Here is a 26,820-nt window from a genome sequence, read left to right on the forward strand (position 1 = left end):
GGCTACTTTCGTTTCCTTATTTAGGGATTCTCGGCAGACTGAAGCAGGAACAGTTCGGAATAGTTCTCTTTTGTTCTTCAGACTTGCATTGCTTGTTTCCCCAGTTTTCTTCTTGCCGTCAGCCGGAATTCGCCTCTCTCGGTGGCATGGCTTCTAGTATTAAGGCTCTGCAGCAGTGGTGTAAAATACAATGTGATGGCTACAGAGATGTGGCTGTTACCAACATGACAACTTCTTTCAGGGATGGATTGGCTTTCTGCGCGCTTATCCACAAGCACAGACCGGACCTGATGTAAGAAACTCTTTCTGTTAATGGTTTGCAGTGTTACATACTTTCAGTCGCAACAATGTTTTTTCAGGAGACCCACTTCTTGCTTTTCAGATTAAGCATTTACCGCTGTAGAAAGAGTAAAATAACAAAACGTTAAAGTTAGCCTTATGAACACTGGCAAACAGGAACTGTTGTTGCCTGTTCATTAGTGTGGTTTACACAACATAGGCAAGGGTCCGGCGGGGGTGTTGTGTTATAAACATTTTGTTTCAGTAAAATGTGTTTAACTTATGTGAAATTGATATCTGCAAACAACTTTGAGTAGCGTGTTTGTATGTGCAAATATTCTTTTAATACTTTTTTTGGTTTTTAAACAGTCTCCCTTAGGTCTCGGTTTTTCTACCAATGTGAAACCACAATTAATACAAGCGATTAGTCTGTAACAAAGACGCTAGTGCATAATTAGTTTTCATGTTTGTGGTAAGTTTATTATTACGTTTTAAATGTAGTTTAAATAATAAATTGCATTCTAGGGCTTTCTGTCCGTGTTGAAAATGGTTTGAGGTGGTCTGGGGATATGCTTAATCAAGAATACTAAATATCTCATGACACACAAAACGGGGAACTGTATCTACCGTGAACCGCTACCCCTTAACCCCCCTCCCCCACCAACCAACCCCTCAGTAATTGGTTGTGGGTTCCCATTTTTTAGGTTGTGTGTGGTTTTGTGGCAACTTTAGTGTAAAGCGTCTTTAATCTAAAGGTCACAAATTCTGGCTCGTCGTGCACGTTGTATATATTGGCGTTCTTTTTCAATGTGTAGTTGAGGAGGATATAAACTGTTAAGATATTAAAGTGGCAGTATAGATCTATGTGCAGCCCTACAGCCTGTGGTGGAATATTGTTTGAAACTGTTCCTCAGTGAAGTCCCGGGAGAAGGAAAGAGATGATGCTGGAAATTAGACTTTTATAGTGGAGTTTCTTATCTTTTGTATTATAACATTTTGTGATGCATTGGGGTTTTGTTAACCATTGGGCTAAAACACACTTCTTTTAAATAACCGAAGAGCTTTGTGAACAGGGTCTGTTGTGATGGGTAGCCTTCATGTGGTTGCACTGTATTTTCCACTGTTTGGAAAGCTGTATAGAGTTGATTTCTGATATTGCTATGCACACTTTCAATATTGGGCATAGAGGATGTATTTCTCTTTAATGAAAGTTACCTAATCTGAGCAGCACTCAGTCATGTTGCAACATGGAGACAAGTGTTATCTGTTGACATAAAACAGCAGTAAAGGACCCATTAAAGACTTGCAAATATGTGTGGTGGCCTGGGTTTAATATATGGTAGAACTTACAGTACAGGTGGTATTGAAGTTTAGATGGATGTGTTTTCAACAACTGAGGATGTCTGACTGCACTCCTGCCTCTTCTTTAATATTGCAATGTGTGTGCTTCAGAGTCCAGCCAGAGTACACTTTCTTTTTTTAAGCCCACTTTTATCCAGTTTTTTTCTTATTGACTAGTTTTGATCATGTTTTATATTTTACTTCCCTCAAGAATCCTGCTGGCGGTACAGTATGTTGGTGTTATCTAAAATCTCGATTACAAGATTGTATTAAAAAAAAACAAAAACAAAAAAAAAAACAGAAAAACAATGTCATGGCTATATATGTTGCCCTAACATTTAAATAATAAAGATGCATGTGAATTGTTGGATTTTATTTTTTGACACTTCCAAGGTTTGCTGAGGCTGTATGCTGAAGTACTCTTGGTGTTCTGTTTTTGTAGTAGTGGCATGGGCGAGTGTATTCAAAACTAATGTAATCTTTCATTTAAGGTATTGTTTTACCTTACTGCTTTAATTGTTCTTTGCATTGTATGATGATTTGAGTTTTGTAGGATATTATCTATCATTTCATTGCAAATGTATTCAAATCATTCACAATCTTTTATTGTACTGATGACAGACTTGTTTAGATAGCAAAACTAAGGCATTTACAGTTTTGCTCCCCCCCCCCCCTAAATCACAAAATTACTTTTGACTTTGAAAGATATATTTTAGACCTTCACAATTCATCTTGTTCCTTGTTGATATATTGGGGGCAAATACCCTGTTTTTTACATAGTGCAGTGTCCCATATTATTGCTATTGCATATTTATTTGACTAGCATTGTTGTCTTGGGGAAACTTCCAAAGTAACACAAGGCTAAAGACTTTCGGGTTGTATAGAATTAGATCCAGAAGCTATGTACAGTATATGACAAAGTAAATGGTGCTTGGAGTCATGGTTGGAGTTGTTGTTTATTATTATTATTATTATTATGCTTAATCCATTCCAATTCCTTCAAGTGAATTCCTTTGGAAGAACTGGAATTGGGAATTAGTTTGAAAGGAATTGACCCCAACCCTACTTGAGGTACAGTACTTTTATACCAAGGAAATGGGAGTACCCCTTGAGCCGTTTAGACAACTCTCATCTCTTCTATAAATGTGCACTAATATTTCATGCCTCCAAAGGATAATGCATCCTGCATCCTGTTTTTTTTTTTTTCCTCTTCCAGAGACTTTGATTCCCTCAGTAAGGAGAATGTGTACGAAAACAACAATCTGGTAAGAGAGATTTATTGCATGCTATGCAGATTCATTGACCGGAAGCATATTTTAGAAAACCCTCTTCACCAGTTCTTTGCTGATAAAAGTATTGCAACAGCAGCCTTCTGTTTGGCCCAGATTTCTGTCGTAAATAACGATAACTGCTGCTTTCCAATGGGAGACTTAAATTGCAGCTCTTTATGGGAATTACATTTACTGTATACACCAGTAACATACAGTATTACAACATATGTGGAGACATGGGATTGCATTCAGTGAAATACATGGGTAGAATTGATTGAACTTTTTACCATTTTTTGTTTGTTTTGGGTGTGGGCCTTTTATTGTTTAATCCTGTTTTTGGCCCACTAAAAGCACAGCTCTCTGGCTAAACTTCAAGCTAAACATAAACCACTTGGTAATAAAAGAACAGGGAGAAGATTTACAACCACATATCCATTTGAGAGAACGTTCTGGGCTTGCGTTCCTTCCAAGTGGTTTTTCTAATTGTATGGATTTTTTTTTGTTTTTATGTAATTGTGTGATCTTTTTTGTATTTGATTTTGCCTGGAGACAGCAACAAACAAAACACGATTGGATTAATAAACACCAACATTTTCTCCTGATTTTTAAAAAAAAAAAAAAATGTTAACACATCAATTCACCTTGTAAGTTATCTATGACCTAACAATACCTTAAGTGAGAGGTTTTGAATGTGTGCTCCCATGTCCCTTATGTAGAGAGATTCCAGTGATGCTTTATTAATGTTTTACAGGATGTTATTTGTCCTCAGTTCTGCTTGGGCAGTCAGTCTCAGTAGTACATTGTGTTTTCCTGCCTTTCATGTCCTGTTGTATTGAAGCTAAAATATTCCCCTTGATTTTAGAGCAGCAAGTTTAATTGCAATGAAGGAAAGTGTTAGAAAGAGATGCAATATCTCACAACCAACAAGAAGACATTTAGCTGAATTGCTTTTTAATAGTACATGCTAGTTTACACAGGCAATACTATTTATATTGTATCTAGTGGAAAACAATTGAATTAACCAGTTGGCCAGTTATTTACCATAGAAATTACTTTCTGAGCAAATGAAATCAAAGAAGCCTGATGGCTGAATGTTGCAGTGGATTGGTGTTCTATTTTTATATAGTCATTTAAACTGTGTCTCCAGTGAGTTTGTATTTGAATGAACAGCAATGCCCAAGCAACCCATCTTTAGAATTTGAGTGAACGGTACATTGTAGAGGAACACCTTCAAATTTATAATAAGTTACATACAAAGAGATATTGAAACTATAACTGCTGATTTGGTAGATTGTGGAGGATTGCAAGTCCTGACAAGACATTTCTAATTATTTTTGGTTTAATTTTCCAACAGAGGTAACAGGCTTGTCATGCGGGTTGCTGTGCGTAGTGAAAGGGTGATGCAGGTGCTCCAAACAAGGACAAACACAGAGTTCACGGTTCAAGTTATTAATTTAATTTCCTTAACAGTCTCCTTGACCGGTTTTAAATAATGAAGCTGACTCTATCCAACAATGGGTATCGCCAGCGTCAAAACAAGGGGTTGCAGTCCTGAAATTACACAACACAGACACGTCTCCGGACAGTGCGTGCTCTTAGTGTAGGTGCGGTGCTGGAACAGTGATGCTGGTTAAGTGCAGGTGCGGTGAAGTCCGGGTGAATCGCTGGCCCAAGGCTGCAGCTCCCAAGGAACCGATCACGACATCACGTCCCCCTAAAGTACCCATAGCCCCGCCCCCTCTGGTAGCTAGTTCAATCACGTCTCCTCCAATTCATGAATGAAACTTTGCTTACTGTACTAAGGCGATGTCTCCTGGTACCATGACGCCGTCCCTTTCCTGAATGGCCGGCTTCCGTCTGCCCCCGGAATGAACTGCCCAACCATTCAGTACGGGGCACATAATTCCTGCTGTGCAGTGTTCTCACAGGTCGAGAGGGAGATTTGTTGATTCAGATTCATTCGCTCTTTGTCACACATACATGCTGGTAATTGAGCTTCACTAGCCAGGATAATCCGGGCAAAGGTTTTTCAGTTTAGGTATTTTGTTGCTAATATCTCAAACCGCCTGTACTAACTTGCTGATGGGAAGAGAGATTCACATTCGTGCTATTTTAATAAATGGCTAATATGCATTAACACACTGTTATACTATTATGAATTGCTTTAAAGTGCGTATCTTTAATACAGTCATCAGTTGCAAGGTTTACATGCTCTCTGATGTTTGTCCTTGCTTAAGTGGAACAGACAATTTCCAGAAAAGCAGCAAGACAAGGTAGAAGGAGTTGTTATGATATACAGACCTGCTGAGTTTATTACAGTTATGTAGGATATAAATCAAGTTGTTGGTACAGATCACATTTGCAGCTGATATACTATGAAACTTCAATTAAACACCTCTGGCATTTATTTACAATACTTGCCAGCAGACCCGGTGTGTTTTGGAGAACGGCGATTATTTGAGACCGGCGTTTATATTAGATCTCTAGCTTCACGTGCCTCATCAGGTCATTGAGAAGCAGCTAACACAGAACCCTGTAGCAGCATTGTAACTCAATTTAAACATTCCAACAACTTTGCTAAAAGGTTGTGTGTCAGTGGGGCCTAAGTAACAGTTTTGTTTTATAACAAAATAACACTATTGTACACCCTAAATTATAAAGCAAAAGTATTATTATGGTCTTTTTATATGCTCTGGTTAACAAGAATATGGTATGCAAAACGTTGGAAAATGAACAAGCAGAAGTACGAATTTGTATTTAAAAATGGAATTGGATTTACCATTAACAGTTAAATCCACAAAGACAGCCCTGTAGATATCAGAACACATGTGTGTCCGCTACGCTTGCAGCACAATAATAATAATACAAACTTCTAAAAAGTTTTTAAAATGAACAATAAAATCAACGTGTCATTATCAAAGAATTTATTGTTTTATCTCAAAGTTGTACATTGTTAATACAACAAAACACATTAAGATACACCACAAGGTTTATCTGGCCTCCTTTCAGCCTGCTTAAAAAGATCAAAACTTTTAATAACGTAATAACTGCATTAAACAAATATGCATTACATGTAGGCCTACCTTCAATTATGCATTATTATTATTATTATTATTATTATTTATTAATCCTGAAAGTCGCGTTCATTGCTGTCACTTATTAGCGGTTCATTACACTCGAGTTCCTCCTCCGCTTCAATGGCAGTGACACATGGAGTTTTATTTACAATATTTGCCAGCAGACCCGGCGTGTATTGGAGACAGACATTGAAGTTTTACAGTAGATATGTAAACTGTATATGCTCCCTTGTTCATTAGTTAAGTGAATAAATGTGTCCAGGTGGAAGAAGTTGAATGTTGATTTCTCTTCTTTTTATAATGTTGTACTCAGGAGCCCTAGTTAGGAGACTTAGGAGTGTAATATGTGTTCAAGCAAACAAATGCAAATGTGAGGGGAAAAGCATTATGGGGCAAATGTGAGCCATGACCCTAGCGCCATGCAACGGGTTCAGCACTACACAGGTAGTCTAATTAAAACATATAGGAAGTCTGTTTGTCACTCCCCACCGCTACTGTGATTTATAAACTAAAACACAAATGCCACCACCAAAACCGCTGCTACTATGTAGTACAGATCACTCAAGCTGAATATTAAGAGGAGAATAGCTGGTAATAACCCTCTTGGTGATATTATATATGCAGTAACATCACCTGCTAGGATCTGCCTCATCTCTCTAAGTGGTTAAACGAGACAGTTCTGTGCAACTTGATCAGCCAAGGTAAACACATTTGGAATTCATTAAGATTACAGGCTGCCGCATGTAGTTATGAATCAGAACTTTTGTTGTGTCCCATCTACAGACGTGTTTGGCAGGGAGTTTATCATTGCATTCACTAAAAGAAGGTTATTTGATGTCTGTACAGCCCCCATCCTTTTTTTTTCAGTTTTGCACAAGTTAGGCTTTGTACATAACAAGACCAATCTGCTGCAGTATGTTTTTCTGCTGAAGCAGTCGTGGAATAAAACAGGCTTTATCCCATACTGTTCCATTGCAAGTCTCTTTGGACAAATAGGCTTTTAGTTGCAGCAGTTCACGCAACTGCTTTCAACAACAAAGAAATTGTGCTTTCTATTTGTTAAACTTCTGTAAAGAACCCTTGTCCTGCCCATGAAGCCATTTTTGCAGTAATACCACACATTCTGTAGTGCACTGATGAAGGCAGGAAAACAGCAAAAAAATAGTTTTAGTACACAAATATGAGGAAAATGTTTCCACTGGCGTCATGAAAACCGCATGTCTGATTCAGCTGTCATGAGGGAAAACTTTACATGCCAACAGTAATCTGACCTTCTGCAGTGACAAACCAGTTGTAACACCAGTGGTTTTCCTTTTAAAACAATCTGGAGTTTTGTTTAGAGCTGCATGGTTTAAAACCTGCAAGCAGAACTGTAAGCGCTGTCTGAGTCACAAGGGAAATGCTGTTGAATTAAAGCACAATTTTTCCACTTTTTGTTTTATGGTGTTCTGACAAATCTTGAGGTAGATTTGGATTTCTTCAGTTGTTCCAAGTTGTATTTGTCTCAAACAATGTTACACCACTGAATATGTATGTGTGTGTGTATATATATATATATATATATATATATATATATATATATATATATATATATATATATATATATATATATATATATATATATATTATACTGTACTGACATACTTTTATAAGGGGGGGGGGGTATTCACCGTACACCCGGTAGTGTTAACACAAAGCCCTTAAAGATGGCTGTAATTTGTTGTTTTTGTACTTTTAACATCGTGGTTGGAGTCTGGCTTGGCCATCAAAGTTGTTTCTGCCAATAGAATTCCTAGTTGGGGTGCTTTTCAGTGTATAAATTACTTTCTGAAAATTCATAGTGCAGTTTAACCAGTGCTGCTAATTACATGAGCTGTGGGCCTGGCGAGCCATTCTTTCCTGTTGAGGTTTGTTGTTTCTGGGTCATTGAAAAACAATGTGAAGTAGCCCAGCCCTCTGCCAGCATATACTGGAACTAGTCTGTGGATAAATTGATTGCTTCAGTGGTCCTTCACTTTGAATGGCCTCCTAATTTATTAGCAGGAATGTCATGTCAACTAGACCAGGCCTAATTTGTTATGTTGTCACCTTTTTTTAAAAATTTATTTCAATGTATTTATTTTTAAACTGTTTGAGAAAAGAATGGGTCAGGACTTTTACAGCTGTTGAGACCAAGCAATTTAAATGCTAGGAATTTTGTGTTGTTCTTGCTTCAGCAGTGCTGTGTAATACAGGATTGTAGAATAAATCTTTCACGCTATAGCAGTTACGTAATGCACATTTTCACACTGACTTTTGTTAAATGGGGCTCCGTCCTATTGCTAATTTCCTGGTTCGGTGGCTGGCAGTGCAGAGCTGGCACCAGCTAAAGAGAAATGTGTCAGGACCCCTAGTCTGGTTAAGCTCCTTACTTTATCTTACAGACACAGGCCTTCCAACTTGCTCACAATGGAAGTGCAGAATGTTTTAGTCACCCCTCCCAACTGTACACCTTTTAGCTGCATTTCACTACAAAAAAAAATGCATGTTGTCCTTAGCCTATTGGGGAAGATACTACCACACCAATGCATGGTGTGTTGATGTGGTAAACTTAAAATATATATACACACACACACACACACACTTGTAGTCAAAAGTTTACATACCCCATGGTAACAATCCGAGATTGACTGCTAAAGATGTTTAAACAGTGTTGAGTGCAGTACAGAATGAAAACACTTCACGATTGCTAAAGGTGATTACACATGAATGCAGATGAGCAAGATCTAGCAGCGATTGGTACGGCCACCTTTACAATGAAGAAAAGGATATACTTGTACTGTGCCTGATAGTGCAGTCAGGGGGTTAAACTGGAGACTGGTAGCCATTGCATTCTGCCTTGCTTTTTTTTTTTGTTCCTTAATTTTTAATAATATTCCAGACACAATGGCAGGAAGTAGTTGATGGAAATGAGACCATGGGTAATATTTAATAAAATTAAATATGTACATAATAGAAATCCTCTGAAAATAATAGCAGGGATTTAGTATACTATAAAGTGAAACAATTTTTATATTATTTCAATGTAACCAACCTAATAACGGTCCCTTGGCTTCTCAATTGTCACTTGCTGTAAGAATAGCTGGGCAGTATTGAAAATACATCTAATTAAAATATGTATTTATTATATTTGTAATTTGTAATGCAAATGCCAATTTAGAAGTATTTTGTATCAAATACATTTCCTGAGTATTTTGTAATTTCAAAATACTCCAATACATTGTCAGTAATAGTTTAAATATTAACCTGCAGCTGTATAAAATTTTATTAGTGATCGAGTATAAAAACAAAAAAAAAAATGCGCACGCACGCGCCATTTCGTCTTGTGAGTAACTTTAAATCAACAATGATGTGCTGGATACCACACTGTCTTTCTGGAGACACCAGAGGATTCCATCTACTAATGCTTCAGGCTGCTGAAGAGCTGGGTCTTGTATCAGAATCTTCTAGTGGGAGACCCCTTGGAGAGGAAAAAAATGACTTCTTTGTTTTTATTTGTAGCAAAGATGTTTCCCAGATAAGTACTACCTCAACAAGCAACAAAGCTGAGTTGGAGGGCCTTTATTTTCTTGAAGACCCAAGGAAGGATGTGCCATCTTTAGAGCAATACCCTTTCATAAAGAAGCTGTTTATACACTTTTATACCATTCTTCCTTCCTCTGCTCCTGTTGAGCGTCTCTTCTTTTGCTGTCTGATGACCTCTTCCAGAAACTTGTTTTGCTGAAGGAGAACTGATGGAGAACTATACAGTGCCACACATTGGTCTAGTATATCAATGTGTACTGAAAACTACACTAATGTTAGACATTAAATAAATACTGTTTGAATATTTAAAGGTTTTTGCTTGCTGTAGAATTACTCCCCATTAACCACAAAAAAAGTTCTAAAACTTTCTGGTGTTGAAAATTGTTATTTTAAAACTGCATCTTGACTGCAAAATAAAAGCTTGGAACAGTAATTGTCTTTTGAAGAGGCCTTTATCAAATACATTTATAACAGCCATCCAAAAGCATTCCAAAATGTTCAGGTTCAGGCCTTATCTAAAATAACAATTTTTTGGGGGGGGGAAATGATATTAAATGTATTTTGTAATTTCAAATTGTATTTTGTATTGAAAATACAGTGATTACAAAGTATTTTGATACATTGTTTTCTGAGTATTTTGTATTGAAAATACTATATGTACATCACATGAAAATAGGAACGTTGTATTGTAGCTCCCCTTTCCGAAAGTTCTTCAAATGGACACCCAGCGTCCGTGGCTTTCATTTGAAGATATTAAAAATATGGCACTAGATGTTGTCAGTACAGCACGGCGTCTCCGCCTCTTTGGCTTACAAAGTACGCATGCTCACACTTCTGTTCTGAGAAGAAGCCCCTGCTGTTTTATGAAAGTGTAAATGCCCTGTTTTGGAATATTTTGTATCAGAATATATTGTACTGGAATCACATCTGAAGAGTGTAAACACACCTATTAATCTTGCATGAGAATCACTGTCCTTGAAATATCAGGTGCCTTTGTATACACACAACACTGCAGCATTTTTACTTGATGCGTTCCTTGCTCTGTTAATTAGCAGAGTTTACTATATATATATATAATATATATACACACACACACAAATTAAATAATTCTTATAATAAATGTGCCTGTTTTTATGGGAAATGTGTCATTGATCTTGGATGAAAGATTACTGCTGTATAAAATGCATGTTCTGCATGTTTTATTAATAGGCTGCATTGATATGGGTGCTGCTTGTGTTTCAAACCAAAGTCTGTTACAAAAACTATTGTATGTTCTGTTTCACCTTGTGAACCAATCAATGTATTTGTTTCCATAGACATCTATGTACCCCACTGTGGTGGTGGTGGTGTGGTGGTGGTGGTGGTGGTGGGGGGGGGGGGGGGGGGGGTTTGGGCTTTAAAATACTACTGCCTTCCCTAACACAAGTCAATTCAAATGCTCCTCTGCTTCCCAGAGTAAACCCCAGGGATACACTGCTGACCTGTATCTCCTTTTTACAGATCCACCCATTTCAAAACAATGGTCCATTGTCCGTTAATTTCTTTTCTTCTCACAGGCTGAGAAATGGAATAGAAAGTCTGCTCTTCGTATTTAAAACAATTCTGTGATGTAAAATTTTGATTAATTTTACAAATCTTCTAACTGTGTGTGTGTGTGTGTTTTGAAGTGGAGAGCGAGGCAGATGTAATGTTGATTTGACGAAGCCACAGTTCGTGCTGCTAATCCACAGAAAACTGTTGATTTGTCAGTGAAACATCAGTCAGAACAATTTAACGTATCGCTTCGAAAAGGGCTTGCGATTTCAATTTAGTATTTCACATTGTTTACTGAAAGTAATACAATTATACATTAACAATGTAAAAAAATAAATGTTTTCGTTATTACATAGTGTGAAAAACCTTTTTTGACAGTGTAACCTTTAACACGGTGCAGGGTGAATATGCAGGCTGAAGTAAACAGGGGCGAGAAGAATGAATATTGAAACCGAATGAATACACAGAACAAAAATAATACTCTGATTTAGTTTGTGTGCATCAGTGGGAACCGTACTTGAAGTGCTGCGGTTTGGCCACCCCCTGGTATATAGCAAGGCTCATAAGAACTTCATTAAATGGTATCTGTCTGTCATCAGTTTTTAACCTTGGATTCTAGTCTTACAAACCACATAACCTAGTGCTCTCAACTGCAGGTAATTTCACCTGTGGTATTGTTTTGTGTACTTGTTGCTAACCGCCAATATTTAAATGCAGAAATGAGTAAATAAATGGACCAACTGGCAGCAGAAATGAATGTATCGTTTTTTTTTTTTTACCTCAGGCTTTCCGTGTAGCTGAGGAGAAGCTGGGGATCCCAGCATTGCTGGATGCAGAGGACATGGTTGCATTGAGGGTTCCAGATAGACTCAGTATCCTCACCTACGTATCCCAGTATTACAACTATTTCCATGGTCGCTCACCCAGTAAGTCCAGCCTTCAGGTACTGATTGTCCACCTCATACCCTAATCTTTGCTGTATTCTGGTATGGGTCGATACATGACGTACACCAGGGAGAATTGCCTGCCACTATTGCCTTAACTGGGAACCAACCTCGCTTTAAGTGCTGAATGGAAAACTCCACAGATCTTTGAAAATGTATTCATTAGAAAACTGCTTGCTAAGCCAGTTCTTTTACTGAAGCAAACAACTGGAAAGTTATTATCTGGTTGGCCTAATGCTTTCCTAATTCATTGTTTTTTTGTTTTTTTTTTGGTCTAAAGAGCATTTCTGCTTCCCTCTAGAATCTAAGAAAAGATGTCAGGATGCTGTAAAGAATTAATGGCAGGCCCCCTATCATCAAAGACTGTAAACCAAATAATGAAGTCTTTTATTGAAAACACAGCCTCTTGATGTCCTGATTTTACCTCGCATAATTTCTAGTTGCAAATTAAGTTTAAAGGAAAATTTAGTCACTTATGGACATTCCCAAAACACAATTGAATGTTCTACACGGTGTACACATTTTTCTGGAATACTGTTTTAAGCTTTGTCTGGCCACCATTTTCTGCAAAATAGACATGCCTCCACCAAGTATGCATTTTAGTACATTGATGATCATCTTGTGAATCGTGTGCTGGAAGTGTCTAACTGTGCAGAGGAGGTAGCTATGTCACCTAAAAGGTCTCTGCGGCTCTTTCAGGATGCCAGTTGAGAAGGGGTCTTAAGATGTTTGCACACTCTGGAATTCCAAACAAAGATGCTTGGTTTTCTTGGTTACAGCTGTCACCACCTGTTTAGAAAATCAGGCTCGAGTCTGAGCAAAAACCTAAATATGTTGGCTGCATTGGTGCTAACTTTGTATCAAGGAATTGGATGTTTGGGACTGAGCTCAGCGTAAAGGCAGGCTTTTATTGACTGCCTCTCTGACAGTGTGCCAGATTGTCGATGAGAATTTATTGTAAGTGGGTGTGTTCTTACTGGAACCTGACTGCCTGATTAAACTTGAAGGCAGGCACAGTGATAGATTCAATAATTAAATATTACGTTTTATGTTTGTGAGCTTGGAGACAATGCTATTCCATTAACATCTAAGTGGGTTCAACTGTAATTTTTCCCATGGTAGTACACCACGTGCTGTCTTAATTGCACAACAAAAAGACAAAATAGTGAAACCATTTTCAATGTATTATTTTTATTATTAATGTTATTAATAATAAAATAGTAGAACATCACTAAAATATACTTTCTTTCAGTTGGAGGGATGGCTGGTATCAAACGTCCAGCTGAGGATTCCAAGGAACAGCCAGCTGGCAAGAAAAATCTTCCAGTGGTGGCAAAGCAATATCCCAGTAAACCAACAGCAGAGATGCAAAAACCCCCCGCCACCATCACCACCGCTTCCTCCAAACCAGCACCGGCTCCAGCAAAACCAGCTGAACCAGTAAGGAGACCTCTCTTACTGATTTTGAGAGACCCCTATCCAGCGTCCCTCAAATTCTTACTCTTCATGGCATGAGTGTGGTAAACAATCTGTTCGTGTGCAGTTTGCCCTTGTGCATTGAATGAATAAACATTTCTTGTTATCCCCGCTATCAAGAGTGACAAATCAGCACTTATGTGTCTTCATTGTTCATTACAGGCACAGTCACTTGTACAGTGTGTTGCCTGAATCAGCTTTGGTGAAGAATCGTGGTAACGCATTGTAACATTACATAAGCCTTAGAGGACAACTGGGGAAACTGATAACATCCAATGTACTGTAAATGCAGCTGTAAACTGTACTCGGTCATGACACACGCTTTCCTTGTTGTTTTCACACCACTGTTAAAAAAATAAATAAAATGCATTGCTTACAAGAAGCCACTGATCAGGATGATTTTGCTGCCCCCGAAGGCAGTAGGCAGTAACTGACATTACTTTTTGGACTTGGTGCTAATAGTCTACTGGTAGAAAACGCTATTTTCATTATCTGGTTATTGTATGTTTACAATAAGAGGATTTCAGAGAGGGGCTTGTTTTAACCAGGTGAATTCATGGTTTTCATTTGCAAAGCAGACCTGGCCAAAAAGCTTTACAAAAGCTGCAGCATTTTAAAATGGTAAAATATTAAAATACAATTTTATGAGAGAAACCCATTGACAAGATCCCACTAACACCGACCTGGAAAGCCACTATTGTGTAATTGAGGACCTAAATATATATCGACAGAGACCTAAATGAAGAAGCAGCATTTTTTTTTTTTTTTTTTTTTTTTTTTTTACTGCTTTTTACTGTTCAATTGCAGGGCAAGGGCTTGAATTGTCTCCCCTATGAATCTCTTGCTCCTGGCTTTTTTGCCTTTACAGTATGATTCACTTTTAGCTCTTTTAGCCCCCTCTAGTGTACATTTTTAAAATATCGTCTGATCTAACCAAGAACATATTCTACCACAGTGAGTCCCAACACCCTTAAGATAAAAACATTTGAATAAGAATTCACTTTTGACCAATAGGTGTTAGATTATGAAGATGATCACAATTAATGATATGGTAGTTGCAGTGTAAACCTTCATTGAATGATTATTTAGTTTGATTTGTTGAATGTATAGTATCAAGTTCTGGTTGGGGCTCATACTTTTTCAATGAAAAGATTTGTATGTCCATGAGGAATTATTTACAAAGCTAGTTTGCACAACTTGTTTCTTGCCTAGATGCGAGTTACAGAGCCACAAATTAAATAAGTTTTCTTTTTTTAGAAGAAAGTTTTGGTGGAAAACACAAACAAAACCGGAACCCTTAGCAGTTCCTGTGCTGTGTGCAAGAACCATGTTCATCTGGTACAGCGACACTTAGTGGATGGGAAGCTGTATCACAGAAACTGCTTCAGGTAAGAGTCACTTTCTGTAAATGGAGTAACTCCTATTAACCTCAGAGCTACCGTAAATGCAGATTATTATTTATTATTATTAGAAGCATGTCTTAAGAGTGTATAGTTTAAGACATTATCTTTCTGTAAAAGATTAAAAATAAATGAATGGGGAGGTAAAAACTGTATGGTTTCTTTAAAGACAACACGCTGAATTTGGATTTGTGTTTCCACTATTGACAGGTGCAAGCAATGCTCAAATACCCTTCTTTCAGGAACATACAAACCTGGACCAGAATCTGGAACCTTTATCTGTACCACTCACCAGCACAACCAAAACAAGAGTACACCCAGTTCTGCAGGTTTTATAGGAAGGGAGACCTACAACAACAGCACTGCTGTCCCAGCCAAAACTGGACTGACTTCTGTGACTACCAGAAACCAAAGCCCTGCGGTTACCCTCCCAACATCAAATGTAACAACCACCATTAGTTATAACGTCAAACCCAGCGTGGTGACGACTCCAGCCAAACCATTGACTCCAATTGCAGAGAAGACACAGACGGCCAGGGAAAAATTCTTCCAGTCCAGCCACGTGACTCTGGTTAACCCTCCAACGAACAGATGGGCTGCTTTGAATGTGGAGACACCTGGTAAACCTGCATCCTTGCTGCAGACTGGCAATGATAAAGACAAGGCTCGGTCCTTTTTAACAAAGAACTTACCACTGGAGGGGAACAATAATAACAACCATACACCATCGGCACCTGCAAGCTCTGGAGTGTTCAAATCAACTGAGTCACAGTTCACTAGCAGGTGCGTTTTTAATGGAGAAAATGCCTGAACTGTATCTCTTCTGTTCATTTTATCCTTTATATATTAGATACTGGAATATGTGGGGATTTATATTTTCTTATGAAGATCCTCATTCGTCCCCTAAATGGTGACAGAAAAGCACTGAATTGTGGATCCAGTTCAATTATCTTTTTAGCTGGCAGTCGAGGGAAATCTCTGTTTACGGAGAAAATGTTTGATGTATTTGTTGGTCATCCATTCGCTCTATTGATTTGCGTGAACTTTCCTTCAGTTTTTGCTTCCAGCTTATAAGTTAATTGAATCAGGCCCTTGGGGAATTAGATATTGGAAATAATCAGTGCAGCTTCAAAATTAAAGGAAAAAAAAAACGCACAAACATTCTATTAATGTGAGTGACTGACATGTTGGTTATGACTGGTTTGAACTTTTCTCTGGTAAGTTTTGTATTTCTATAGCTTAGTGATCACAAATTGTACTTTTTTAAATATAGTTTCCCTGCTAATCCCTTTAGCCTCAGATAAAAGCTACCATTGTGTGTGTGTTTTTTTAAATCACACAGCCTGTTTGTTTTTTACAACCAAACAGTGAACGGTGTTGAGTTTTTTGGTAAAGCACATCTGCCTGTTCCAATTTAAAATGAAGTGCCTGTTTATTTGGAGCCATCTGCAATTTGTCCAGTTCGATTTCTGTAAACAATCTATCCTATGTTCTTAATGGGTTGTTTTTTTAAACCAATATTTTTACAGCCTGATTCCCAGCTGAACTATTCAAATTGATTTTTGTGTTTTATCTAAACTCTTTTCAATAGCACTCCTGAATCTATAAAACAAATGATCTTTGGCAAGGAAAGTTAAAATCCACTGCTGTGAAAGTAAATTGCTACTTTTGTTGTGTGTAATTGGAGATTGCATGACAGTGGTAGGTTAAGAGTATCAGTGTGTTTGGCCACCCAGGTAGGGAAAAGTGAAGAGTGGTTTACTTGTCACTCCATGTTAGGACAGCAGGGATGCACAGTGACAGCATGGTTTCCTTTACACTTGAGGGAGTAAACCTTTATTCTGAATGTCCTGTAATAGCAATTTCATACCTTTGAGTGTCGAATTGTTCTTGTCATCTAGATTCTCAGCCGCTGTTGCAGCTTTGATACCTGCTAATTATCATTGTTTTCTGCTATGATGCTCCATGTGTCCTTAACAAGTGTTATGTGGACAGCATCTGATCAACTGGTGTCTTTACGACTGTAAATGATTTAAATATAGAAATCCCCTTCCTTCCTAAAACTTAAATCAATGTGATATTGGTTCAAATCAGTATACTGTAGTAACCAGTTGCTAGGGAATAACTTTAAGTCAGTAGTATTCTATATTGAAGTGTACTATGTTCTATCCTTTTGGGTTAATCAAGATTCAAGGGCTTTGTTCTTTTTAGTACACTTTCAATTTTGTTTTAAACGGAACAGCAACTGTTACAGACAAACCAATACTGTGAAATGACTGCCATACAGCCATAACTGTATATATGTATTTGCTATAATATAAACCACTTTGGGGTTCTACTGGCTATGTTGCTGTTACAGATTTGGTAATAAGCTGACTGGAGCAGATGTACCCAGTTGGAAAAGAGACCATAAAAGCTCTGGAGCAAGTGGGCAGAGACCAGCGTCTGCTTTTGAACCCTCAACTCAAGTTCAAATAAACATATCTGTACCAGCGGGACTCGGAACAGCATCGCAGAAGATCAACAGGTCATCTGGACTTCATGATCCTTCCAAGAAGGTTGTGGCACTGCCATCAAACACCAAAGGTCTTTTTTATTGTTTTGTTATAATTAAATCAAGGTGCAGTGTCTCACTCAACACTGCAAAACTATACAGGATTAAGCGAGAAATTCACTGGAAACTACAACCTGCTCTAGTAGTATAGGAAAGATAACACTGTGGGATATGCTCATTTCTAATAATCTCTGTACAAGACACAAACTATTTCAATACAGTAGTTGCCCTTCTGTGGTCTTGCTGTAAAGTTATTTGACCAAGTGTATTTTGACCAATGTAACACTGTCTTTGTCTAATATAAAACCACAATCAAAAAAGGGTAATACATTAGAAGAAATACTGTCCTGTACCTGTTATAGCGCTGTAGCTATAGGTTTATTTTTCTGTCTATATGTTGCATAACAGTTGTCTGCACATTGCATAATCTCCATGTTAAAACTAATGTAAATGACATGCATCCCGTTTCACAAATATTTAATTAACGTTTGACTCTAGATTGTCTTTGGAACACTGTTACCAGCACAACAGAATCTCCAGCAGATTGGAGATCCAAATTGAAACCTGTGTCAAAGGGACCTCTTATTAGCAAGTAAGTGTTTGTTAAACATTGTACTGTTCCCTGTTTTACACATGCTGCTGACCTTTTTTTTTTTTTTTTTTTTTTTTTTTTAACATATAAAAGACCTCTTGCATGACCTCTTGCATGAACAGGCTTTTTCTAACTTGGTTCCCTAGCCTGCTATTGCATCCCCCAGTGGCCATGTCTGTAATGACTAACTGGCTGAGCATGCAAGCATTGTCCCCTTCCCACAAGATGACCAAGGAGTGCAGTGCCTAAACCTGTCCCCAAAACAATAGGACATCTTAACACTGAGTTTCCCTGAAGATCCTACTCATTCCATGTCTTTCTTTTTTGAACCTCCAATGTAGAAGAGGTGAGGAGGCCATATCTTAAAGGAACATTTCTGTTAATTTCATACATTTTCTAAAAGTGTATTTCTTCCTCTCCAGTATTACAGATATTCAAGAGAAACCACCTGCTTCATTCACCTCTGAAGTCAAAGTAGACATACCCTCCAAACCGAGAACCATGGTTACTACATTCAGTCCAACAGTCAGATCTGCATCTGAGGATTTCTCCTCGACCAGTGCCAGATCTGTGCCACCTTCTCCCAGCACTGATTATAATAAAGGAAGGTCTTCACCTAGGCAGAACAGCAATGGGACTCGTACACATGGTAAGGGGTCCTTCATCCCAGGAGTACTATATTTAAAGCTAAAATGTTATACAAGTGAAAAGTCACAGCAGTAGCATCAGGAAATCTGGTGGTTGTTATCTAACAGATAACCACTCTGCTAATGAATTGGTGCAGGTGGCATCTGAGCAAAGTGACTTAAGCTAGCTGTGTTATGTTTTTGTCCCTGGTAATTTGTGCAGCAATAGTGGCATGAGGGACACTTCACTTGCCGTCCTCTTATCCAAAACTATTCCACTGACATTTGTGAAAAGTCTCTTGTGGAGCCAAGTCTGTAGGGAAAGTGGCGAGTCTCTAGAACCTGAACAAATAAGTAAGCCTGGAAACCATCCATGTTGTTCTTTAGACACAAAAACCAAACAGGGTTAATAGGGTGGTTGAACTTGGTCAACTTCAACTGCTTAGCTGTTTTTATTGGCAGTGTATCTATTTTGTAATGTGGGCAGTGTTTACAGTCAAGTCTTAAAATAGGGTCCCCGGAGTGGCTCACCTGGTAAAAGCACGGCTGCGTGGTGTGAAGGGTGAGTCATACAGTCAGGGGGGTGCAGGTTTGTGTCCTGACTGTGCGCAGTCACCATGCTTCGCTGGGGATGCTGGGGGGAATGTCACATTTGCCTCTGGTGTTCCTGCAGGTTAGGCAGGGCTGGCCTTTGTCTTCCGGTAGCTTCCTGACATCCACTTTAGTGTTCCTGTGAGTAAAAGGGGAAGTTGGCTTGATTGTGGGACTGGAGGATGTGCACTGAACCTTCAGTTTTCCTGAGCTGTGTAGGAACTTGCTGCGGTGAGGGAACATAATTGTCCATTCTAAATTGGGGAGAAAACTGGGGGTAAAATTGGACAATTTAAATTTGGGGAAAAAAGAAGTGAAGAGAAATGTATTTCCCATATAGTTTGAAAACCTTGTTGCTTCATAAATATACTTTGTCGTTGTTGCGCAATTTTACGCTTAACGCCTATCCAAAGCGTGTACTTCCTATGCAGGTTCTTGCAATTGGGTCTGCTGCTGCTGCTTTGGTAATGAAATGTATTGGTAGGCATGCTCTGTTGCGAGTGCACCATCTAGTGGCAGATCAAGTGTTTTGGTGGAATCGTCAATGCACTGACTCCCGTTCAGTTCTGTATTCTCTACGTGACATTATTATTGATACTGTGTTTTTAGTGAACAGAAGCGTGGATTTCTCAGAGAGTCTGTCTGATAAAGATATCTCCAGCCCTGAAGTGATGTCACCAAAGGTAAATGTTTGCTGAACTAATACACTTATATATTTTATAATAGGTATGGTTTATTATCATTCCAAATTCTGATGTTGATTAATTAACATGCGCGAACAAATAGCATGTATCATTGTACAATTCATTTTTTAAATTTCCATTGTAACGCAAAACATAATGCATCTTGTTGTTGTAGTATTTATTTATTTTTGTTTGTTTTGCTTTTAAATAAAGGTGAATAATATATTTAGTTTCAGCTCTTTTTTAAATAAACTGAGGGAGCTCACAGTCTGCTCCTTGCTCTGTTGTCTTTCAGTCCCGGCCAGGCTACATCCCTGAGGAGATGATCCAGGAGGAGTTGAATGGTATCGAGGCTCAGCTGAATGACCTGGAGAAGAAAGGTGTAGAGATGGAGAAGGAGCTCCGTAGGTGTGAGGAAGGTGAGTGCAGAACAGCCTGCAATATCAAAACGCAGGCAAAGTGAAGCTGACAAAGGCAAAAATGGAAGTCTTACACATGCCTTCCCACTACACACACTTTCCAAAGCCTTGTGTTACCTTGTTCTTTCACAAAACTATATTGAACACTGCAGTGGGTGATCGTACATTAGACATAAGCACTGCATTACTTCTAATGTAATTGGAGACGAATGATTTGAGACGAATGCAAATTGTAGGACACACGACTCCCCTTGAGATCTCTGTTCCAGTAATGCAATGCATTATATAGTTGTGTGGGGGCTGACAGGATGGGCAGTTTTGCTTTTCATTCTCAATAAGTAATGTAGAGGCTGGTTTACAGAGTGGGGTGCCTGGGTGATACTAAGGGAGGACAAGGAGGCTGTGGGAGAGGGGTTGGGGGGTTGATTGGGGTTCCAATGCCGCCTGAAGGGGTGTGACCCAAAGAGAATTCAACTAATTGAAGCTAAACCCAAATAAACTGTGTGATGAGCTCTGCACTGAAACTGCTTTCCTGTCTGATAGCCTCCTCTCTCCAAGGGACTGAGGTGCAGTATGAAAGTAGACGTGTGGTGGCCACATGGAAAGGATAGGGAAGCTCTGATTGCTCCGCTGTTGATGACCTTGAAAAGAATACAGTAACAGCGAAGAAAGAAAAAAAAAAAAAAAAAGATTTTTATCGTCTTGCCTAGTTTCCGTGTTCAGGTCCATTTCGACTAGAATGAAAACTATATTAAATGCCCTGTAGGGCATATTCCAGATGTTATTGATACATGTTCTCCTGAGGCTGGGACAGTAGTGTAACATACACTGGTACAAATATACAATTTGGTGTCACATTCTTGATTACATTGTATAAGCAGCTCTACAAAGTGTGTTTTTTACCTTTTTGAACATGTTTTGTAATGCATTCACTTTTCTTTTAAAACAAATTATGTGGCAGCTTGGAAGAGAATTACTTTTTTGTTTTCAGATGAAAGTGAAGATGTTTTGATGGTAGACTGGTTCAAGTTGATCCGACAAAAACAACTGCTGATGAGAAGAGAATCGGAGCTGGTTTACATGTAAGAATCCACCTAAAGAATGCTTATGAGAGGAGATAAAATCTAAAGAGAATATATCTAGAAAATCTCTTGCTGTCATAGGTGTGTTTTTTTTAATTGGGGGTGTTGACTGAATACCTGTCAGGTTGGTGTTGTTTCTGTGTTTTAGGTTATTCTCAGATAGGGTTTATTTGAACTCCTCCTGTATGAATGCCCAAACACATTTGCATGACTTTCAGTTTTGTTCATAAATAAAACCATTTATTTCTCTCCAAAATTGATTTTGCTTGTAAAAAAAAACAAAAAAAAAAAACAACTTTTTGGTGCATTTTAAGTAAAGTCTTTGAAATAACATTGGTTCCTCCTGGAGTAACACCTGAAGTACACAATTTAACAGTTCTTTGAGTTCTTGCTGTCATGCCCGAAGCAAATGCACTACTCTCTGTATGTGTTTGATTCTGTAGCATGCAGGTCTATTCCCTGTTGCTGGAATGTGCTTCCAGCCCTGTTTTGCTTGTTAAATGTGTAAAATGGAGGCTTTCCTAATTCTTCACGTTCTTCTGCCATTCTCTCAGATCAAAGACACAGGATTTGGAGAACCAGCAGCCTGGAGTGGAGGGAGAGCTGAGGAGGCTGATGGATAAGCCAAGTAAGAGCAGAAGTGCTTCTTTGTGCCAAAATGGAAGATAGATAAGCTGTATACAGTGTTTTTTTTTGTTTTTTTTTAATGTAATAAATACATTTTAAATTAGTCTTCAACCATTCCTTTAGTGTACAGGATATAAGTGGCAGACTGTTTAATATTCCTACTGGGTAAAATGAGTAGATTAGAATTCGTTTTAATGACAGCTGCTTGGCTGGTCTGAAGAGTCTGTCCTTGGAACGCCTGTCTGATTTGTGATATTCCAAATGCAAGTTACATTTTCTGATGTGTCATTTGAAAGAGATGCATCTTGGCTAAAAAAAATAAACTTTTATCCTGCAGAACACCTGAAGACTGAGGCAGACCAAAAACGAGAAGAGGAGCTGATGTCGAAGCTTGTAGAAATTATTAACGATAGAAATGCGATTGTTGATGGTCTGGATGAAGACAGGCTTAGGTGTGTAGGATGTTCATTAGCTTCTCCAAACTTAACTTCAAAACATTGCAGCTTGGAATTGCCACTATTTGCATACAGTTTTATTGTTTATTTTAATTATGACAAGCATGTACAGGAACCTAGGATACTGCTAAAACTTCCTTTCTGTTTGAATGTGTGAGTAGTGCTGAAATGTAATGGTTTGACTGAAGTTAGAGCTGTCTGGCCTAGTTTTTAAATTACACCACTCCTGTGGGTATTTGTTTGATTTTTAAGTGGTTCATCTGTCCTCTTTGTGTCTGTTGGCATTAAAAATGTATCCCTGGTAACTTACTAACAATTAACTAAGAATGTCCTAATTGATTCTCTAAGGTACAATTTAAAAAAGAATTCACTTCTAATGCATCACGCTATTTAACAAGGCGCCAATCACTGGGGTAGTGTTTTCAATACAAATGCTCTTTTGCTTAAAGTTTAATCAGATTTGGTCTTATTTTCTTTATTTTTATAGGGAAGAGGAGGAAGACCAAGAGATGAATGAAATGATGCAAAGATTTGGTAATTTGACATTTTGCTTTTGTAGTGCAAATGAAGAACTCTGACAATGAGAGATTCCTGTTTTGAGTAATTGGGCCTGTATTCTTTGCACAAAACTCTTTTAAAAGATTAATAAATGCAAGTGCTGGCACACTGGGTTCTAACTATTTAGAGTGGTGTGCTTTTTCAGGTGGTGGAATGTGGCAAATTTGCCTTTGTTTGCTGTATTTATTTGATTTACAAATCGGTACATTTGCATTTTAAAAACAAAGACTCTGAACTTGGCCTGTTTCCCGTCATCCCCAACACACCGAATCTCTGTTTTTGTATTTCTTCAAACAGAAATAAAGAAAGACACCGTAGGAAAAAAGAAATCATCTCCTATCACCAAACTCTTCAAGTGGAAAAGTAAACAGAAACCTGAAGAAACTGTAGAGCTGTAAAGCTCAGGTGAACTCTTCACTAGCTCCGCTCTTCGTGAACATTCTCACACTGGAAGCAGCCATAGAGAGGTGACAGGTATCTTGAAACATCAGGTCAGAAACTAAATGTAATATATATTCTTCTGTCTCCTGTTTTTGTACTTGCTGTTTAAAGGTAGTTAAGTCAGGAATGATCATTATACAAAGCTACCACCAGCTTGACTAAATGTGACATTTTATAATTCAGATGGATGCTTAGGTCAGTTTTATTCATAGAGCATTGCATTCAGGCTTCCAAGTGGGTAAAGATACAGACAGAGGGTGTATAAAGTACCTGATTCAGACCTGGTGTGGTTGAAAATTGTGTTTGCTGTTGCTATCAGTAACCTAAAATCTTTGGGATTTAGTCTAATCATTGACCAAAAAGTAATAATACTTGATAGCTATTGTTTCTGAACTATATTTCTTAATTCAAAGCCATTTTTTAAATGAATGCAATTATCAAATCACAAATGCATAAATAACAGTATTTTTTAAGTTTGTGTAAATGTTGAATTTATTTCGTCAGACCTTGAGTACTACAGTGTTCTTCGGGGGGGATCCTTGTAATTATTGAGTTAATAATTACAAGGATCAAAATCATAATATATTAACTTTTACTCAAATACATATGTACATTTAAGTGAGACTGATGTGTCGTACAGCCTTCGTTCAAATTCTTATCAAAGATCTACTTGTCCAGCTGTCAAGTATTTGTACAGATTTTTGCTTGATTTCTGATGTTCTTTGTCACTCTGGGGACATTATCCTTAGCTAACTGCAGAATGTGGGTTTGTGTGGCCCTAGAGAATGCAGCTGCTTGCTGGTGAAAAGGATTGTATTCTAGAGAACTAACCCCCCCCCCCCCCCCCTTTTTTTTTTATGGATATACGTGTTGAACTCACAAATGAAAATCTTTGTATAATGTGTATGTAACATTTTTATTGTTTTTACTTTTGCACTTTATTTAATAGACACTCTGCTGTGAAAACTGTGTTGCTTCTTTTAATAGGAGAAAATAAAATTATATTCTCCATAGTCATACTTAAAAAAAAAAAAAAAAAAAAAAAAACTCATTTTATATGTTTTAAAAAATAATAATTTAAGTCCACTATAGCAAAAGGTTTATAAGTCACTTGCTGAACAAACTCAAGTACACATTTAGTACAGCAGCATAATTTCATATAGGCTCATGTATTGAAAGAGCTACTGGAGTATTCTTACTGTATAGTTAGTGTATTTTAGTGACCACTATATAGCACTTTCTGCTTTGAGACTTTCCAACAGACGGTTATGTGCATTTTGTAATTCTGTCCAGAACTAATGCTACTGAAAGAGCCAGAAGGTGGCAGTGTAACTTCTAATAAGAAATATTCCTAGACCTACACATCTGGTAATCTGTATCCCTGTTTGTAGAACTAAATTGTTACAGCTCAATGTAAAGATGAATTGTGTGTATATTTAATAGCAATTTCAAAACAAGTGCCTGTTTTAGATGTGCAGTGTGTCATCAAAAACAAACTGGGATTTTTGTTTTATTTCAACTCAAGTCTCTAGAATTTTTACATCTTGAATTGTTTTATGTCTGTTTTTTTATTGAGGTGTTTTAAGTGTATTAAGGACAAGTCCTTTGTGGGAATACAACATTGAAAATGGAAACGCAAATATATTGGTGGTTGTATAGGAAGCTGATCCATATGTCTGTCCTGTTTTATTCATTTGTTTTCAACTGAAATAAAGCTTTACTACTTAGTTTTGTGCGACTATTTCATTGATTTGGGTAATGGACGAAAAGTGCTAGTCGATTTTTATATGTACATCAGAGCAGCAGAGGCCTGACTGATTTCAGCTGTAGGTATTTATTCAACTCATTGCATCTTGGTAGCTCTTTGTTTTAAACAGTCAGGTGGAAGTCAGACTTGCAGAGTGTTGGTTTATATCCATTGCTCTGCAGCCTTCAAGGATCTTCTTTGTTAAACGAGGGCTGGGATTCACAGCTCCAGCATGGCAAAACAGCCAGCAGATGGCACCGATGTCTGTAACTCTTTGCCACCTTACATGAAAACAAATGCTGCAACTTCCAAATTGCATGTCATTAGATGTGGAAGCATTTTGGCAAGAACAGGCAGACCTGTCTGTATAACAAAAAAAAAAGAGCAGAGTGCTTTAAATTTTGTTTTAAGAAGGTTTGTAGTAAGACAGTTCCTGGTATTTGGTGGTACCAGCTGACGTGGCAAACAAAGTACCGGACTTTCTTTCGTCATTGCACGTTTTAAGTTTTGACCCAGCATAATTTTAGACACATTCATCACCTTTTAGTATATAACTGCAGTTCTGACCAGAATCCAATTAAGTTTATCCAGAAAAGAGCCAACCATCATTTGTGCTGCTGATAAACTTGTCTGAAAACATTCTTGCAATGTTTGTTTGTTTGTTTACACCACCGTAAAATTACAAAGCTTGACTTGGTGAAATTCCATGTCTTACAAGGAGGCTGTTTATGGGTAAAACTGTTTGTTTTATTTTCCAGCTGTGATATAGGCTGGTCCCTTCAGAGCACAGTCGATGATTAACTCGGTGTAGGGGGGATTCGAGTGTTGTGCCAGACCACGCTTTCACTAGCCCGGCACTTGCTTCTGTCTCTTGTTAATCCCTCACCTTTTAATTAGATCTGCATTACTTAAAGCCTTTGAAGATAATAGATCAAGAACAGGGAGAACAATTACTAGGACTTTGCTTAATTATATATACTCTGTATGAAAAGGGGGGGGGGGGGTGCAAAAAACACAGAACACTATGTGCTGGTGCCTCATAATTCGAAGTGTGGTGAATTCAGAGTGATGATAAAGGTTGATGTAAGAGTTAGTTAAGCCTTGCATGGAATACAAATGCTTCTGCAATTAGGAATCAAGGGAGATGTGGGGGGTTAATGTCAGGGGGTGTCTAACACATGGCTGTTAGAGGAGTAGGGTCTGATTTGTGGAGCTTCTGGCGACAAACTGGCATTCTCAAACAAGCACCACTGAGAGCACAGCATTAAAAGTACAGTAAAACAGTTCTTACCGTGAACGTGTGATGCTTAAAATGATCTCTTTGGTGGTTGTGTGCTTGTACCCTGCCCATGTGTTGGACCTTCAATGCTAATTTTTATATAGAGAGAGAGAGAGAGAGAGAGAGAGAGAGAGAGAGAGAGAGAGAGAGAGAGAGAGAGAGAGAGAGAGAGAGAGAGAGAGAGAGAGAGAGAGAGAGAGAGAGAGAGAGAGAGAGAGAAGAAGGGGGTGGAAGGATAATGCTAATTGTTTCATTCTTTCCTTTTATAGGTTGTGTTCAGA

The 26,820-nt window shown here is 38.1% G+C and overlaps 1 protein-coding gene across 3 annotated transcripts; it reads left to right on the forward strand.

The window, feature by feature from the left end:
* Positions 1-25,240, forward strand: micall2b (mical-like 2b). Of its 3 annotated transcripts, XM_041229638.1 has the most exons (16): positions 1-292; positions 2,837-2,885; positions 11,850-11,991; positions 13,262-13,449; positions 14,743-14,873; positions 15,096-15,668; positions 17,245-17,471; positions 17,938-18,031; positions 18,454-18,680; positions 19,858-19,931; positions 20,227-20,350; positions 21,342-21,432; positions 21,987-22,060; positions 22,397-22,511; positions 23,002-23,048; positions 23,370-25,240. In XM_041229638.1, the coding sequence occupies exons 1-16, from the start codon at positions 147-149 to the stop codon at positions 23,468-23,470; spliced, it is 2,403 nt and encodes an 800-aa protein (XP_041085572.1). In that variant the 5' UTR covers positions 1-146; the 3' UTR covers positions 23,471-25,240. The 3 variants fall into 3 exon arrangements, with proteins under 3 accessions (XP_041085572.1, XP_041085574.1, XP_041085573.1); XM_041229640.1 differs by lacking the exons at positions 2,837-2,885; positions 11,850-11,991 and having other exon boundaries at positions 227-292; XM_041229639.1 differs by lacking the exons at positions 1-292; positions 11,850-11,991.
* Positions 25,241-26,820: the final 1,580 nt, after the last annotated feature.

The sequence above is a fragment of the Polyodon spathula genome, chromosome 26 (assembly GCF_017654505.1).
Source record: "Polyodon spathula isolate WHYD16114869_AA chromosome 26, ASM1765450v1, whole genome shotgun sequence".
Lineage (NCBI taxonomy): Eukaryota > Metazoa > Chordata > Actinopteri > Acipenseriformes > Polyodontidae > Polyodon > Polyodon spathula.